The 13,423-nt window shown below is 47.7% G+C and overlaps 4 protein-coding genes across 8 annotated transcripts; 2 read left to right on the plus strand and 2 right to left on the minus strand.

Annotated features, from left to right (window-relative positions):
* Positions 1 to 115: 115 nt before the first annotated feature.
* Positions 116 to 5,164, plus strand: LOC136189345 (JNK1/MAPK8-associated membrane protein-like). 2 transcript variants are annotated; one of them, XM_065977281.1, is made up of 11 exons: positions 116 to 1,311; positions 1,410 to 2,571; positions 2,624 to 2,685; positions 2,752 to 2,915; positions 2,966 to 3,051; positions 3,110 to 3,230; positions 3,294 to 3,466; positions 3,516 to 3,592; positions 3,648 to 4,008; positions 4,065 to 4,149; positions 4,211 to 4,363. In XM_065977281.1, exons 2-9 carry the CDS (start codon positions 2,568 to 2,570, stop codon positions 3,846 to 3,848), a joined length of 888 nt encoding a protein of 295 aa, XP_065833353.1. In that variant the 5' UTR covers positions 116 to 1,311; positions 1,410 to 2,567; the 3' UTR covers positions 3,849 to 4,008; positions 4,065 to 4,149; positions 4,211 to 4,363. The 2 variants fall into 2 exon arrangements, with proteins under 2 accessions (XP_065833353.1, XP_065833354.1); XM_065977282.1 differs by lacking the exons at positions 116 to 1,311; positions 1,410 to 2,571; positions 2,624 to 2,685; ... (3 more) ...; positions 3,294 to 3,466; positions 3,516 to 3,592 and adding exons at positions 4,370 to 4,427; positions 4,478 to 4,545; positions 4,602 to 4,715; positions 4,775 to 4,889; positions 4,941 to 5,164 and having other exon boundaries at positions 3,851 to 4,008; positions 4,211 to 4,272.
* LOC136189342 (protein phosphatase 1B-like) lies at positions 255 to 2,523 on the minus strand. Of its 2 annotated transcripts, XM_065977277.1 has the most exons (6): positions 1,651 to 2,523; positions 1,328 to 1,405; positions 1,224 to 1,275; positions 1,059 to 1,152; positions 942 to 993; positions 255 to 576 (listed from the first exon to the last, which is right to left on the minus strand). In XM_065977277.1, the coding sequence occupies exons 1-6, from the start codon at positions 2,467 to 2,469 to the stop codon at positions 550 to 552; spliced, it is 1,122 nt and encodes a 373-aa protein (XP_065833349.1). In that variant the 5' UTR covers positions 2,470 to 2,523; the 3' UTR covers positions 255 to 549. The 2 variants fall into 2 exon arrangements, with proteins under 2 accessions (XP_065833349.1, XP_065833348.1); XM_065977276.1 differs by lacking the exon at positions 255 to 576 and having other exon boundaries at positions 797 to 993.
* Positions 5,165 to 5,251: 87 nt separating the features above from the next.
* Positions 5,252 to 6,613, plus strand: LOC136189346 (ribonuclease T2-like). Its single transcript, XM_065977283.1, has 8 exons — positions 5,252 to 5,393; positions 5,441 to 5,525; positions 5,588 to 5,661; positions 5,707 to 5,776; positions 5,832 to 5,896; positions 5,961 to 6,074; positions 6,133 to 6,253; positions 6,313 to 6,613. The coding sequence occupies exons 1-8, from the start codon at positions 5,362 to 5,364 to the stop codon at positions 6,448 to 6,450; spliced, it is 699 nt and encodes a 232-aa protein (XP_065833355.1). The 5' UTR covers positions 5,252 to 5,361; the 3' UTR covers positions 6,451 to 6,613.
* Positions 6,614 to 7,509: 896 nt separating this feature from the next.
* LOC136189334 (anoctamin-10-like) lies at positions 7,510 to 11,800 on the minus strand. Of its 3 annotated transcripts, XM_065977265.1 has the most exons (17): positions 11,596 to 11,793; positions 11,499 to 11,546; positions 11,413 to 11,439; positions 11,221 to 11,346; positions 10,950 to 11,166; positions 10,708 to 10,889; positions 10,186 to 10,485; positions 9,992 to 10,125; positions 9,796 to 9,938; positions 9,650 to 9,744; positions 9,523 to 9,594; positions 9,331 to 9,455; positions 9,145 to 9,279; positions 8,842 to 9,092; positions 8,076 to 8,789; positions 7,875 to 8,004; positions 7,510 to 7,813 (listed from the first exon to the last, which is right to left on the minus strand). In XM_065977265.1, exons 1-14 carry the CDS (start codon positions 11,749 to 11,751, stop codon positions 8,936 to 8,938), a joined length of 1,917 nt encoding a protein of 638 aa, XP_065833337.1. In that variant the 5' UTR covers positions 11,752 to 11,793; the 3' UTR covers positions 7,510 to 7,813; positions 7,875 to 8,004; positions 8,076 to 8,789; positions 8,842 to 8,935. The 3 variants fall into 3 exon arrangements, with proteins under 3 accessions (XP_065833337.1, XP_065833336.1, XP_065833338.1); XM_065977264.1 differs by having other exon boundaries at positions 10,708 to 11,166; positions 11,596 to 11,796; XM_065977266.1 differs by lacking the exons at positions 7,510 to 7,813; positions 7,875 to 8,004; positions 8,076 to 8,789; positions 8,842 to 9,092; positions 9,145 to 9,279 and having other exon boundaries at positions 9,791 to 9,938; positions 10,708 to 11,166; positions 11,596 to 11,800.
* Between the last annotated feature and the right edge of the window lie 1,623 nt (positions 11,801 to 13,423).

Here is a 13,423-nt window from a genome sequence, read left to right on the forward strand (position 1 = left end):
ATACGCAGCAGAACGCTTCAAAAGATCTATCTCGTTGAGCGTGTCAGCCCTGCGGGAGCTCAACGTTCGACTACACTACAAAGATCACAAACTGCTTCGTTTGGGAGAAACGCCTTTTGACATCGGAGTAGTCACAGGAGCGCCACGCGAAGATGCTGACGTCGAGGCAATAGATCGTAAGCGAGGGTTTTCCTACAACTCCCCCGCCCCGCCCCTTTGGTTAGCTGCTCCGCCTTTGGTCGCATAGAGTAAAATAGAGTAAAATTCGTTTTTTTATTGAGCTACTAAATCCTACGGTAGCGCGCAAACGAAAACGTGAAATAGGGGGATAATAATATAGCAGAGCTATGGGGACGCGATCTGTACAAGGCAGCGGAAAACTACCAGTGACAGAATTGACCTCGTAACCATGCGTGAGTAAAAAAAGGCTAATATACCTATCAAAATAGAGGAGACAAGAGAAAAGGACCGATAGGAAAGAGTAAGTATACACGTAATCTTAGCAGAGTTCAGCAGCCACAAGACATACACACTGTGGAAACGTTTGGCCTAGGACTTTCTGGATAGTACTTCCGCCTAATGGAAACAAAAAAAAAAACAACTTTAGACCAGTCACACCAGGAAGCGCCTAGAGATACATATAAATACTGCGTAGTAGCTGCTCTACTAACAGGAATCTGGTTATTCCCAATATACACGGAACCCTCTATAAGTATGTTCTGGGAATAACCAGTTCAACCAATCCGGATAATTGAGTCTTAGCTAAGCGTGACAACGCAGAAGCAAGACCAACACAATCTTTTAAAAAAGTTTTTATTAACAATACACCCACACCTGCAAAAAAAAAAGTCTCACTACTGGCGGGATAGTGGCAGTAGCAACAGCTTGGCCTCCTTTTACGCCTTACTATTCTTTAATGACAGTTGCTCCATCAGTCTCACCTCATACTTGCGGTTCTTTATCTTTTCAAGCGCTTTCAACACGTAGTCTTTCCTATTAGATGATGCATTTTGTGGTTACTACTAATTATTAGGGAAGGGGATTGTTTTTGAGTGTACTTCGCTGCTATGTCTTCATCTGGGAAGTCCTTTGTCAGCTGTTGCATGACGTACATGTCATCCAACGGTTCTGACTCGTTCTCGGTGACCAATTCTTTGATGCGGTAATAAATAAATAAATAAATAAATAAATAAATGATTAAATCGTGAATAGAAATTAATCACCTTGAAGTTTGTCTGACAGTTTCTTTTCAATTTCCTCGTTTCTCTCTTTCTCCTGAGAGCGAGAGATAAATCCCTAACCAAATAAAAGGTGAAAAGCAACAAACTTTTTCTATGGCATCTTCAGAAACTGCCGGTGCATCTTTGAATGCAATTATTATCACACTCATATTGTCTCTGCTTCCCTAGAGTAAGAAAAAAAAATCGAATCAGAAACGAGCTCCTCCCCCCCAGCCTCCCACAAAAAAATCTAAGGGAGAATCAACTCCAACGAAAGGGGAGGAGCGAGAAAGACAACGCCCACTACAACGGCGGACATATAGGAAAGAAAGAGAAAGTCTATACACAGCGAAGCCACTCCCCCCTCCCAGAAACACGATGACTCATAATAATACAGAAAAAAACCGCGAGGAGAGAGAGAGAGAGATACCTTGTTAAGACAGGTATCGACAAGATCGGAGCCAATTTGCGTAAGATTGTCGGTGGTGAGCATCTTCCTTCGAACGTAGGCGGACACCTCCTCGTTCTTCATGACGTCCCAAACACCGTCGCAGGCGAGCACGACGAATTCGTCGCCTTCCTGCCGCTCCGTCTCCACGACGTCGGGCATCGGCGAGACGAGCTGCTCCTGGAGACTCAACTTCTCCACGCGCTTGTAGGCCAAGTCGCCGAGCGCGCGCGATACGGCCAGCGAGCCGTTAACGCGCTGCAGGACGACGTTGCCGCCCGCCTTCTCGATGCGCTCCTTTTCCAGCGGCTCGTACGGCTTGTGATCTTTCGTCGCGAACGCGACGTCGCCTCCCCGACAGATGAGACCGCGCGAATCGCCGCAGTTGGCGAAGATGACGTGCGTTTCGGTGATGAGAACGCCGACGGCCGTCGTACCGCTCGTCTCTTCCGGGAAGTCTTTCTGTATTTCTTCGTCGAGCGCGATGAATGCGTCCTTTATCGCCTCCTTCAAGCTATCGACTCGATTCGAACTCGTGCCGGCCTCTTGGAATTCGGATCGTTGCGTTATGTGCGGCAGTAGCTTTTCCGACGCGTGCTTGGCGACTTTCTGTCCGGCGTGACCGTCGAATATAGCGAAGAAGGACCATTTGTCGTGGCCTTTGATGCTGAGAACGGCCGTGTGCGCGTCCTCCATTTCGACGCGCCAGCCCTGCATTGCTACGACGCCGTAGCGCACGTCGTCGGAACTGCCGCATTGGACGAACTTTTCGGTATTCGGCTTGTCGAGGAAGGCTCCCATCTATTCGTCGTTTTTTGTCTCGAAACGGCACAACTTTATCAGGCGCATGCGCTTTTGCTCGATGATGTCATTCTAAAACCTCTTCTCCACATGAATCAATGGGTATGGCACTTGTCCTCCCCTTTTTCCTTTTCGAGCTATCATTTTTTTTCAGCTTGTCCCGGAACGTACTGCGGACGAGTTCGACTCGACGACGGAATCCTCGGCGAGTGCGGGGTGCCGTTTTTCGCGCGTCGATTCTCCCCCAAAACGCGCTCTCCTAAGACTCCCCGCCTCCTCTAGGCATGCCCGCGCGGCCAAACGGTCGGCAACGAATCGATCTGCTTCGACTGTAACAAGGAATTGACGACGTACGACTGGCTTTACCTGGGAACGATCGTTCTCAGCACGATCGTCGTTCACGTTCTCGGATTGCGCGCGGCCGCCTCAAAAGTCACCCAAACGAAGTAGATAGAGAAAGTTCACATAGAGAAAAGACTCGTACCTTTATCTCTAGACTCTTTTTGGTGCTGAGCCTCGTCTCTGCGACGCTCGAATCCCTTCTTTCTGCTATTATTGCTTTGCTTCTATTCGATCCCGTTGGTGAGTAATAATAATAGTCTAGTAGTGTGTATATTCATGCTATGCTTTGCTTGTTTAGGCAAGCTGAATCTGCGTTCTTGCGGAGTGAATCGACTGTCTGATTGGTACACAATATTTCTAAATCCGAGACCTCGATATACGGAAACGATTCACTGTGCTCAGGAAGCCGTTTATCCACTGTAATTCAATTATTTTTTCAGTCGTTTTGACTCGGACTCATTGTTTATGTCTCTCCGTTTTAGCTACACGTTGGTGTTCGCATACTACGGTCTCGCTCTTGTGACGCTGCTTCTGTTTCGACCGATTTTCACGTGGAAATTTCGTCGATACAAGTCGTGTCGAGTGCCCGTCTACTTCGAAATGTACTCGATTCCAGTGCTCGTGATCGTACACGCCGGACTAGCCGGCCTTTTGTGTAAGTCAGCGCATCCGTGCTACCGGTATCTCTTATGGTACATACGTAGATTTTGCCTTTCCTTATCTGACTCTATTGGGTACGACGTTCTGGACGGTGCACTTCATGAATAGTCGTCGGATCGAGGTCCGAGAGAATTTCTTAGCTGAACTTTTTTTATTTGAATTTTATTTTCTGCTAGGGGTTGAAGCAGTTGTTCACCAATTCCGGCAACGTTTGCATGATTCTTCTTCACTGCTGCATGTATTGCTACGGAATTGGCACGTGTCTCGTCAGTTCCGAGCAGCCCGCACCCTTCCTTGCCTTTCTTCTTCTCGCTCCCGTGCCCGCCGCTTTCTATCTGTTGACGTCGCCTTTTACCGATCCCGTTCACTATGTCTAGTTACTGTAAATAGTATTAATTAAATGAAGAGTAGGAGAGGAAATGGGCGCGTCCTTGGTTCTATACTTAGGGGAATTGGGCCCACGCTGATTCCTCATAGATCGTTTCGCCAACGCGCAGACATGTTCCGATTTCGAAATCTTCTTGTAACAGCTCTTCTGTAGGATCAGTATAGAAGACACACACGGCGTTCAAATGCTATAATCTGTTTTTCAGCTGCCTTGCAATGGATTCCCAAGCAGCAGCGCAACCTCCACATTCCTTTGTTTTTGCTCTGGAATGGATCCCTGGATTTTGTGAGGTGGTAAACTGACGTGTGACCTTTGCACATCGCATCTGTAATGGTGTTTTTTTGAAAGTAGACCAAAGGGGGGTCGTGCAGACTGTCGCCTCAGCCACAAAAGTGGAACATACACGGACTGTGGTACTGTCTTCCTGAAATTTTTATACTATTCACTTTCGCTCAAGCCCCCTTTCCCCCACGCACTTGAAACCGAAACTTGCCTCCGTATTTCCTTTAGGCCGGAGGGTTTGCAGAATTGCAATTCGTCTGACGTCTTGCATCGTTCTGATATCGAGGTGCGTAAGCTCAAACTTGGCATCATTCCACAACCGTGGTCTCAATCAAGGATCTGTGGGGAAATCTTGAACGGGACTGGGTGGATGCAATCAACCCTCAAGATCCGTTGAAATTCTGGTAAGATTGGGCAATTCCGAAAGTGACAGTAGGCGAATAGAAACGTCACACGATAGGGCGAAGGAGTGGAAAAAACACGGCACTTGTTGGCTAAACAACGAAAACACGCGAAACGCACACGACTACTTTTCGACGACATTGCAACTTTACGAAAAATTCGACGTCTCTACGTTAGTCTTAGTCCTTCTAACCCCATGCACCGCGTGATTAACGTTTTGACCTTTATAAGAATGCTGTCGAGACAAGGCATTACGCCAACGGAAGAGAGGTCATACACAAGTGCTCAATTCTTGGAGGCATTTGAAGGTTTTCGGCCGTTTCTTCACTGCCCCACAAAAAATGATGTATGTAGATGAAATACAGACCTGGTCCCTTCTAAAATTAACTATCTCTAGCCCTTTATTACTGAAATTCTAATCTGCCTCGACAAACAGTTCAATCCCCGTGACTGTTGGGCACAACCCAAAAGCATTCTGGCTTGTCCGCAGGAAGGGATTCGCTATCTTCCGAAATCGAAAGTCACTTAGAAATTGACTAATCATTCTTGACTCTGTTTTTGTCGCTCCAAGTCTCGCAAAACCCCTTCCCTCAATCGCTAAATAGAGTCATCGTGACGTTGTTTGTGTGCAACTAGTTTTTGCTGTTCGCAACCTCTTTCTCCTTTTCCTGTTGACGATGAACTAACGTTACGACGGATACGGTAAAAAGAGCGGCCGAGAACAACACCAATTTCGCTACAGTCGACATCTTATTCGGGCGTTCATTAGCGCGCTCGCACGACGGTTTTTTTTTGGCGCTCACTGAATTTCGCCTAGAATGAAACTCGCCTACTTTGCTGTCGCTATAGCGTGAGCCATCACCTTGAAGACCTGAGTATTTTCACTTTTGACTTCAGATTCCTCTCGCTGGGCACTTGGGCCGCCATTCCGCAGTGGGATTACCTGTTCCTTGTCCAGCAATGGTGTCCGGCGTTTTGCAAGGTGAGCTAAATGTCTCCCGACGACGTTTCGCGCAACGTTTCCTCGATTCCGACCCTATAAAGGTGGAGACCCAGGGCAAATGCGTTCTGCCCTCAGATTGGGCCGTCAATCCAAGATGGACCATACACGGCTTATGGCAAGGAAACCGAACCGATTCTTAGTCTAATTAGAGTCTAAATAGGCCAACCTTGGGCGTCACTGAAGGCCCAAATGACTGTAGCAATGGAACGTTTGATCCAACTTCTGTACAGGTAAATTTACTAAGGTGCCGTATTTATCTGTTTTAATTAATGGCGCTTTTGTTAGGATTTGATGCCTGAACTACTTGAGTTCTGGCCGGATTGCATAGATGAGCCTAAATATTCTTTCTGGTACGATTCTCTAAAATGCGGATGTAGATACCCGTGTAATTAGTTTTGATTTCGATTTCTCAAGGGAACACGAATGGCTAAAACATGGCACCTGTGCAGCCAGCGATTCTCTCCTGCAAACGGAGCACGCCTATTTTTCAGCTGTTCTCAAATTGTATAAAAGCTTGAATCTCACTTCGTTAGTGCACACGTCGCCACGGCTACAGGAAAAAACGTACAGTCTTCTTTTTATCTAGGATTCTTGAGAAGCACAGCATTGTGCCATCGCGCGACAAGCGCTATTCCCTATCAGATTTTATCAATGCGTTCACTCAGACGTCCGGTTTCAAACCAGTGGTGCAATGCAAAGAGCATTCGGTATAGCGAAAAGGAAATTCCAAATCGTAGCTGCTTTTATTGAATTAATATTATTGTAGGGTTCTACCTACGTTCAGTCGATTCTTTTCTGCGTGGACAAGACGCTGTCTGTGATGAATTGCACTGAGCAGGTCTACCAGAAAGAGACGACGTGCTGGTCAACCGATTCCATAACCTACTTCGAAGTCACTGAATAGACAGGTACTGTACTGCTGTTTGCAAACTATCCTCCGTTTACTTAGCCTGCAGTCGGTATTTTATTGTACAGTTGCAGGGTTACTTATTTGCATGTTTTCAGTTCTTCTCTCCGTCCTCCCTCGTTCGTGTGCTTTATGCATTTTTTGTTTCATTTATCCGCTACCTCTCCAGCGCAGCTCTCCAGCGCCAGCTCTCCCCCGCTCCCGCATTGTAACGCGCGCTGGAGAGGATCGAGGCCTTTCTGACTGCCTTTCTGCGTCGTTCTGGATCGTCGAGGCGAGAATTGCAGCTTGATTCTGCACGCTGTTTTCCTTACTACTTTTGAAAACGCCGAAACAGGCGAGTTGGTCAAAAGGGCTCCTTTTTGGGACACCTCCAAGATTTCGTACGAAGTTCGCTAGTCAAAACCGATTTGACGACTCGAAGTGTTTAGTACGACATCGTTCTATTGTTTAGATTGTTAAGAGAGGCTTTTCGCAATGGAGCCGTTTTTCACGAACCGTGAGCTATAGCTCATGGTTTTGGTGCGTTTGGGTCACCTCTCCGATTTCCAATTTTTCTTTATAAAACGCGTCTTAGTTGTCGTCTGTTTGACTTCGCGGAGTCAAACGGGCCTCAAGCAATGATCTTTGGCTAATATTTTAATACTGGAAGATCTTACCGGAAGTTAATTGGCGTGCCAATTCATAGTTACCTTTGTTTTTTAGACAGGACTAAGAAGGAGACGAAGAGGTTGACTGCGGTCCCAACGTCCTCAGCATGACGGGCGGTCCCAGATGACCCGGGGAATTGTGACTTCATTTACATAAGTTTCATTCCCCTAAAGTGCTTGGAGGCCTCCTTGGCATGAGACCATAACTTCTAAACTGCCGCCGCTCCTGGGCAGGAGCAGAAAAGGCCCGCTTCCACGGCGTGCATCTCCTGACGGAGCTATCACATGGTAGTCTCCCCGGGAGAAAGACGCCAACATCAAGTGCCTGCAAGCCGTTTCAGAGGACGGCGCAGGCACACATTACTGTGGGGATTGCAGTCTCAGTCCCACCGTGCAAAAAGACAGATTGTGGACTTTTTTATTTATTTGAATAAAATTTTGAGCATAGTTTCTCCTACTTTTTACGTGTAGATTTCGGCGGTGCACTCGCGCGCACGCGTAATGCCTGCCACGAAATACCACGCGACTGGCCGGCGCTCTAAGCGCGCGCGAGTATCAAGCTGCTTTTGCCTCCATACCCTGGAGATCAAAAGCTATGCATACCTACTACTAGTTCGTGCAAAAAAACTCATGCAAAAAGTATTTAAAAATAAAATAGTTTTCGTTGGCATTCTGTCGTCACTCCACCGAGTCAACGTTGGAACTGAAATCTAAAATACAATATTCCGAAGGTTGACTCCAAAATAGAATTCTGTACCCCGCTTTTCTTACCGCATCGAGTGCCGAATAGTGCAAATTGTGGATGATGTCGTCGCGTGAAGTCACGAGGAGCGATTGCTATCACGCAACCATTTGCGAACTGCTAAGGACCGGCGGTGGCGGCGCAAACGACACCCGCAAGCTGAAAACATGCAGAGAAAACATGCAGGGAACCGAACGGACAAACAGAAATCCCCCCGCATGCGCACTGACCTTCTGAAGACGCGATGGGAGACCCGAACTGGTCACGGCATCTCAATCCAGTCATGCCCAAAGTTGTTCCTCTTTTGACAAATCTTCTCAGCGCCTCGGGAAGTCTCGTAGACGTGCTCCTCGCAAAAGAATGCATATTCGAAGCTCAACACGACGAAATCCTAAGGCATTGCGATCCTCGAGAGAGAAGACCGGAGACGGCTGCAAGAACACTACTCCAGACGTTGAGACGATGTCCTCCGCCGAGTTTCGCGACATTCTGCGCCGCTCTGCTGGAAGTAGAAGGAGGAAAGAAGGTGCACGACTGCATCGTCACACCGGAGATCCCTGGAGATATTCGACGACATTTCAGCTCTTTAGGCGGTTCCTCTCCTCCTCCTGCTCCTCCTCCACAGATGTCACAGGCTAATTATCTGCGAAAGCCGTCACAGGATGAATTGCTTGAGTTGAGTAGAGGCATTGTAAAGGAGTGGAAATTCATAGGAAGGAGGCTCGACTTAGATGAAGATCTGCTAACGACCATCAGTGCAAACAATCGTGACGAGAGAGAAAAAGCATATCAGATGCTGCAGAGCTGGTGCGAGCTGGAGGGCTGGCCAACCTCTTCATCTGCTTCCGTGAAAATGCTCTGCATTGCGTTATGCCAGGAAGGGCTCCGAAGCAAGGCGGCGACGATCTTTCATATAACCGATGACACGCTTCGATCTTTTAGCCCTAATTAGTAGAATGTAACATCAATAAATAGCTATCCAGTTTGAAAGTGTACCCAAAACGATCTGCAGCATAGGATATCATCATATTCCAGAACCTAACCGTGCTTCTTGTATTCATAAGGTAAACTTATTGCATGACCTGTTCTTTCACTTCGCCGGAGTTTGATTCAGATGCTTTTTTCGGTAAGATCTTCTTGCTATTGCAGCCTTCACCCATCCGAATTGTTTCGGAAGGTAAGCGTGCGCGACGAAGACAAGGAACACGAGCACGTGTTCCACGGAGAATGCCATAATCCACGAGTGACTGTACAGTTAAAACGTTCGACTGGGGGTACAGACAGCTGCGCAAAACTCACCATGGGTTATCTCGATAGCCCGGAAGCCAGTAGACCATCTGGTCGGAGGAGACAAACGCAATGAAGCTGTTTGTCAGCATTGATAGAACGACCATGACCAGCATGACGTAATACCAAACGCCCAAATCGCACGCTCTAAAACAAATCATTAATTAAACGAAAGGTTAAGACAAGCATTATATGTACTGTCGAGCTCTTGGCCTCATGTATCCGTGCAAGAGCTTCCAGATGTCCGACCGCGTTTCGAGCACAATAAAGAGAATGCTGACAATAGCGGCGAGAGGAAGTGCAGCAGCAAAGAGAGTCACATACTGGGGAAAAAAAAGAAGACGTGAAGTCTATATGAAATGCATCAAGGCAAAAAATAGATTAGCTCACCCCAAACTGTATGACCATTTCTAAATAATCAACAAATTGCTCGTAATGTTCCAAGTTTTTGTTAGCGATAATCTAAAGGCAAATCTGGTTCAAGTACCGTAATGCAAAGCGATGCAAGAGAACGTACGTTCTTATCCAACTTATTGCCTGATACTCTTTTCCTGATTTGGCTAATGGCGAAGGGCAGGGCCGTTTCGAGTCCAACACGTCTGAACTCGTCGCCTATAAAAACGTCACGCCACCAAACATTGATTCATAAATAAACGACCTTACACCAAAAGAGGCCAATCATCTGTTGTCTCAAAGAGACGACATCTCTTTGATAGAACGTAATGTAATGTGGAGCAATGAAACAGTCGAGTGCTTCAAAGAAGACTCGCTTGGCAATAAGAGAATTCTTCCACTGCAACATGTACCTAATGAAAAAATAAAAAAATAGTACCGTTTTGCATGCAGTTGATAACAGTACTTGTGATTTTCATAGTGAGTACAAGAAACGGCTATAAAGCTATAGATGTAGTTCAGCACAAAGATGGCTATGGTGTGACCAACTGAAGGAATGAGCCAAGCGTAATACGGACTATCAGCAGCAAAAGGCCCACCCTAAAGAGACAATCGTACCAACGCAATTTTTTCTATCTACACCCCCTGCTTGCTACTTACAGGAGCAGCAAAGACGGCTAGACTCGCCAAATAAATGGGACTATTAGTATCCTTGACGTACCCATTCAAATTGAGTGACACAGCCATCGCGGCGACGGCTAAGACGATCATTGCGAAGGTGACTCCCAAGCTCACTGCATATCTGGCCAGGCGTCGCCAATACGAGAAGTGCTTTTCCATTTTGCCCGTCACTGGACTGACACGCGACGTCCCTTTGAAAAATGGATTCAATTCAGCAATTTTCTCGTAGTCGTACGTTGTCCAGTGGAAAGCAAACTCAGAGCAACGACATCGCCACAACTAGGAAACGTTAATTAGTAATATAAAACATAGCAAAATAAGGATGTGTAGGATGTGTAGGATGCTCTATCATTTAACAGCTGCCTGAACAAAATAAGGATGTGTAGGATGTGTAGGATGCTATCATTTAACAGCTGCCTGAAAAAACCGCCACATCACAGGTTTCACTACAGTACCAACGTCCCTTCCCCACCCCAGAGACCTCACACGTCGGTTCCCTACCACAAGAAATGCGATGCTCCACAACGCCATGAACGCGGAGAAAATAGGCATGTAAGGATCCTCGGCGACGTTGTTCGCCTCTTCCGGTCGGAAAAGATAAAAGACGACGCCCAGAAGCGCGGGAACGGTCAACATTTTGCCGAGAAAGTCCATCCATACGAAATAGAGCCCTACCTCTTCGCCTACGAGAGCAAAAAAGAAACGGTTCGGGGTATTTTTCCCCTCTCCCACGATCCCCTTACCGAAATAATCGCGTATCTTCTCCACGGCGCTTCGCGACGCGACGAAACTCTTGAAAATGACATCGCGTTCGATTTCGCTTCGCTTTGCCGAGTCCGCTTCGACGTGAAGCGGTCGAATGACGTCGACGAGAGGCGGAGTCGCGTGCGCGGCGGCAACGACCAACGGTTCGTCCACGTGCGCGGCGGCGACGTCGTGGCCGAGAATCGCGAGTTCTTTCTACGTACACGCATAGGAATCGAACGTTTGTGCGCTATATATCGAGTTCACGACTTCGCGAGTCGGTATTCGACGTAGTATGTTCCACGTGAGTCGCGCCTGTTCGGACGGCGTGAAGAATGTCGAGCGCTCGTGCGAGCCGACGAAAGCGTCGATTTTCGACTTTTCCAGTCGGGCGAGCTAAAAATTTCCCCCGTCCCCCGGGAAAAGATTTGAATTCGTTGCACAATGCGGGGGGAAACCTACGAGAGGGATTTTGTGATCGATGATGACCTGAAAAAAGCGAAACCGCTTCTTTAGAATTGAATGAGCGAGGGGGCTCCTTTTTTTACCTCATCCTGCTGATTATTAAGCGGCTTATCAATCCCTTCTCTTTCCCCCTATGACGCCTAATTCCGGTTGTACAGGGATTTGCGGTTGTGACTTCACCTCTTCGACGAGCGAGTCGAACGACGCACGAATAACGACGAAATCGGGCTCGCTGGGGTCGATCGAGACGCTAAGACCGACGTTTTCAATTGCTTTCACTACGTAACGACGAGCAGATTGAGTCACGCTGTTGGGAAACGTTAGAAAATGAGTCATTTTCTCCACGCGTGTGGCCAAAGCCCTGTTTTCATCCGGGTTATCCCCTTAGATTAGAAGCACGCGGGCTTACTCACGGCATAGGAACGCTGAAATATTCCCATGTAGTCCCTAATTGTCTCATAAAATAAGGCCAGGCCTCAGGGCAGTCTCACAACACATTCGATCTGCCATGGCCTCAAGGAGTGCTGCCCCGGGCTGCCTCGTCCTTTCTCTTCTCCTAATGATCGTGCAAGGTCTTCCTTTAGACGTCCAGTACGAAATGACTTTGTCTAACCTGACAACCGAAGTGTGGAAGCAGGGAGTCCAAGAAACGATCGATTGCACGCTGTCAAGCGACAAGTCGTTATCTGACGTCGGGTTTCCGGTGTGGAGTGGGCCAGACGGACAGCAAATCGCTAGCATTTCGATTGGACAAAGTCGACCTGACGATGCGAGCATTTACGTCGTGCAAGGAGCGTCTGGACACAATCTCCTCGCCAGACTGAAAATCGACGACTTCTCAGAAAGGATGGCCGGATATTACACTTGTACAAGTTCCCTAAAACAACGAAGCGTCTACATCGGTAGTCTGTGTCGCTGTAAAAAGCCAAAGCGTTCGAGCACGTGGGGAATACGCGTCCTCGCCAGTTCGACTCGCAACGCCGGAGAAAAACGCCGCCCGGGGCTCATGTGCGAAGGGAGTCAGATAAAAATCAGTTGCCGAAATCCGGGAACGACGAGTAAAGGACCGACTAAGGTCAAGGCAAGGTGCAACGGAACTCATTGGGAAATACCTCGTGCTCGCCTGAGCTGTTCTCTTCCTCAAACTTTCGAGACCTTGTAAAAATATTTTCGTTTTCCCTCTGCACGCGTAGCGGATGTTTAAGTTTAGTTTTCACGTATTGCGCAATAAATTATGTCGGCTTTGGGGAAAACGAGGGGAGAAAGAGTTCCGGCTCCCGGAACTGATTGTTGGACTACTTCCCTTTGCGCACTGCAAAGAAACCGGTAAATAACATGACTGAAGGCAGTTTCCTAACTCCCTTTGTTCACTAAAACCCCCAATAGAATAAAGCGTATAAAGGGTAGGCGAGATTTCTAGAAACAAAGAACACATTCGCTTAGCTCGACAATACCATGGCAACCCAACAAAGATGCGCAACTCTCGTTTGCCTTCTTGGACTCTTTCAAACCATCTTGGCTGTCTATCTTGATGCGAAACCACAACTAGAAGAAAGAGGTAAACAAAAAAAACCCGAAAGTCTCATGTAACATCATTTTCTCTGCAGAACCCAAATGCCCAGAACCAGAAAACATTCAAAACGGCGGCTACACCACCCGCCGTCCCGCAGGCTACGTACCATACTTCCCACCTAACACTACGATCACCTACTGGTGTGAAAGGGGATTCCAAATCACCGGTTCGGACCATTCCATCGAACGCGTCTGTCAATCAGATCTCACGTGGTCTGGCGACGACCAGTTGCCGTCGTGCGTAAAAGAATCTACCAGCGCCCCCGAGGAAACGGGTGGCTGCATCGCGATGCGCCCAGCACGCGGCATGTACTGCCACACTGAGTCCAAGCTGACGTGTCACAAAAACAGTAGCCTGAACCGAGTGTTCAGCGTGGGCGAAACGATTGTGTTTCGGTGTCAGGGCAACAGCACTGTACTGCGCGGACCCAAAAGC

The sequence above is a fragment of the Oscarella lobularis genome, chromosome 7 (genome assembly GCF_947507565.1).
Source record: "Oscarella lobularis chromosome 7, ooOscLobu1.1, whole genome shotgun sequence".
Lineage (NCBI taxonomy): Eukaryota > Metazoa > Porifera > Homoscleromorpha > Homosclerophorida > Oscarellidae > Oscarella > Oscarella lobularis.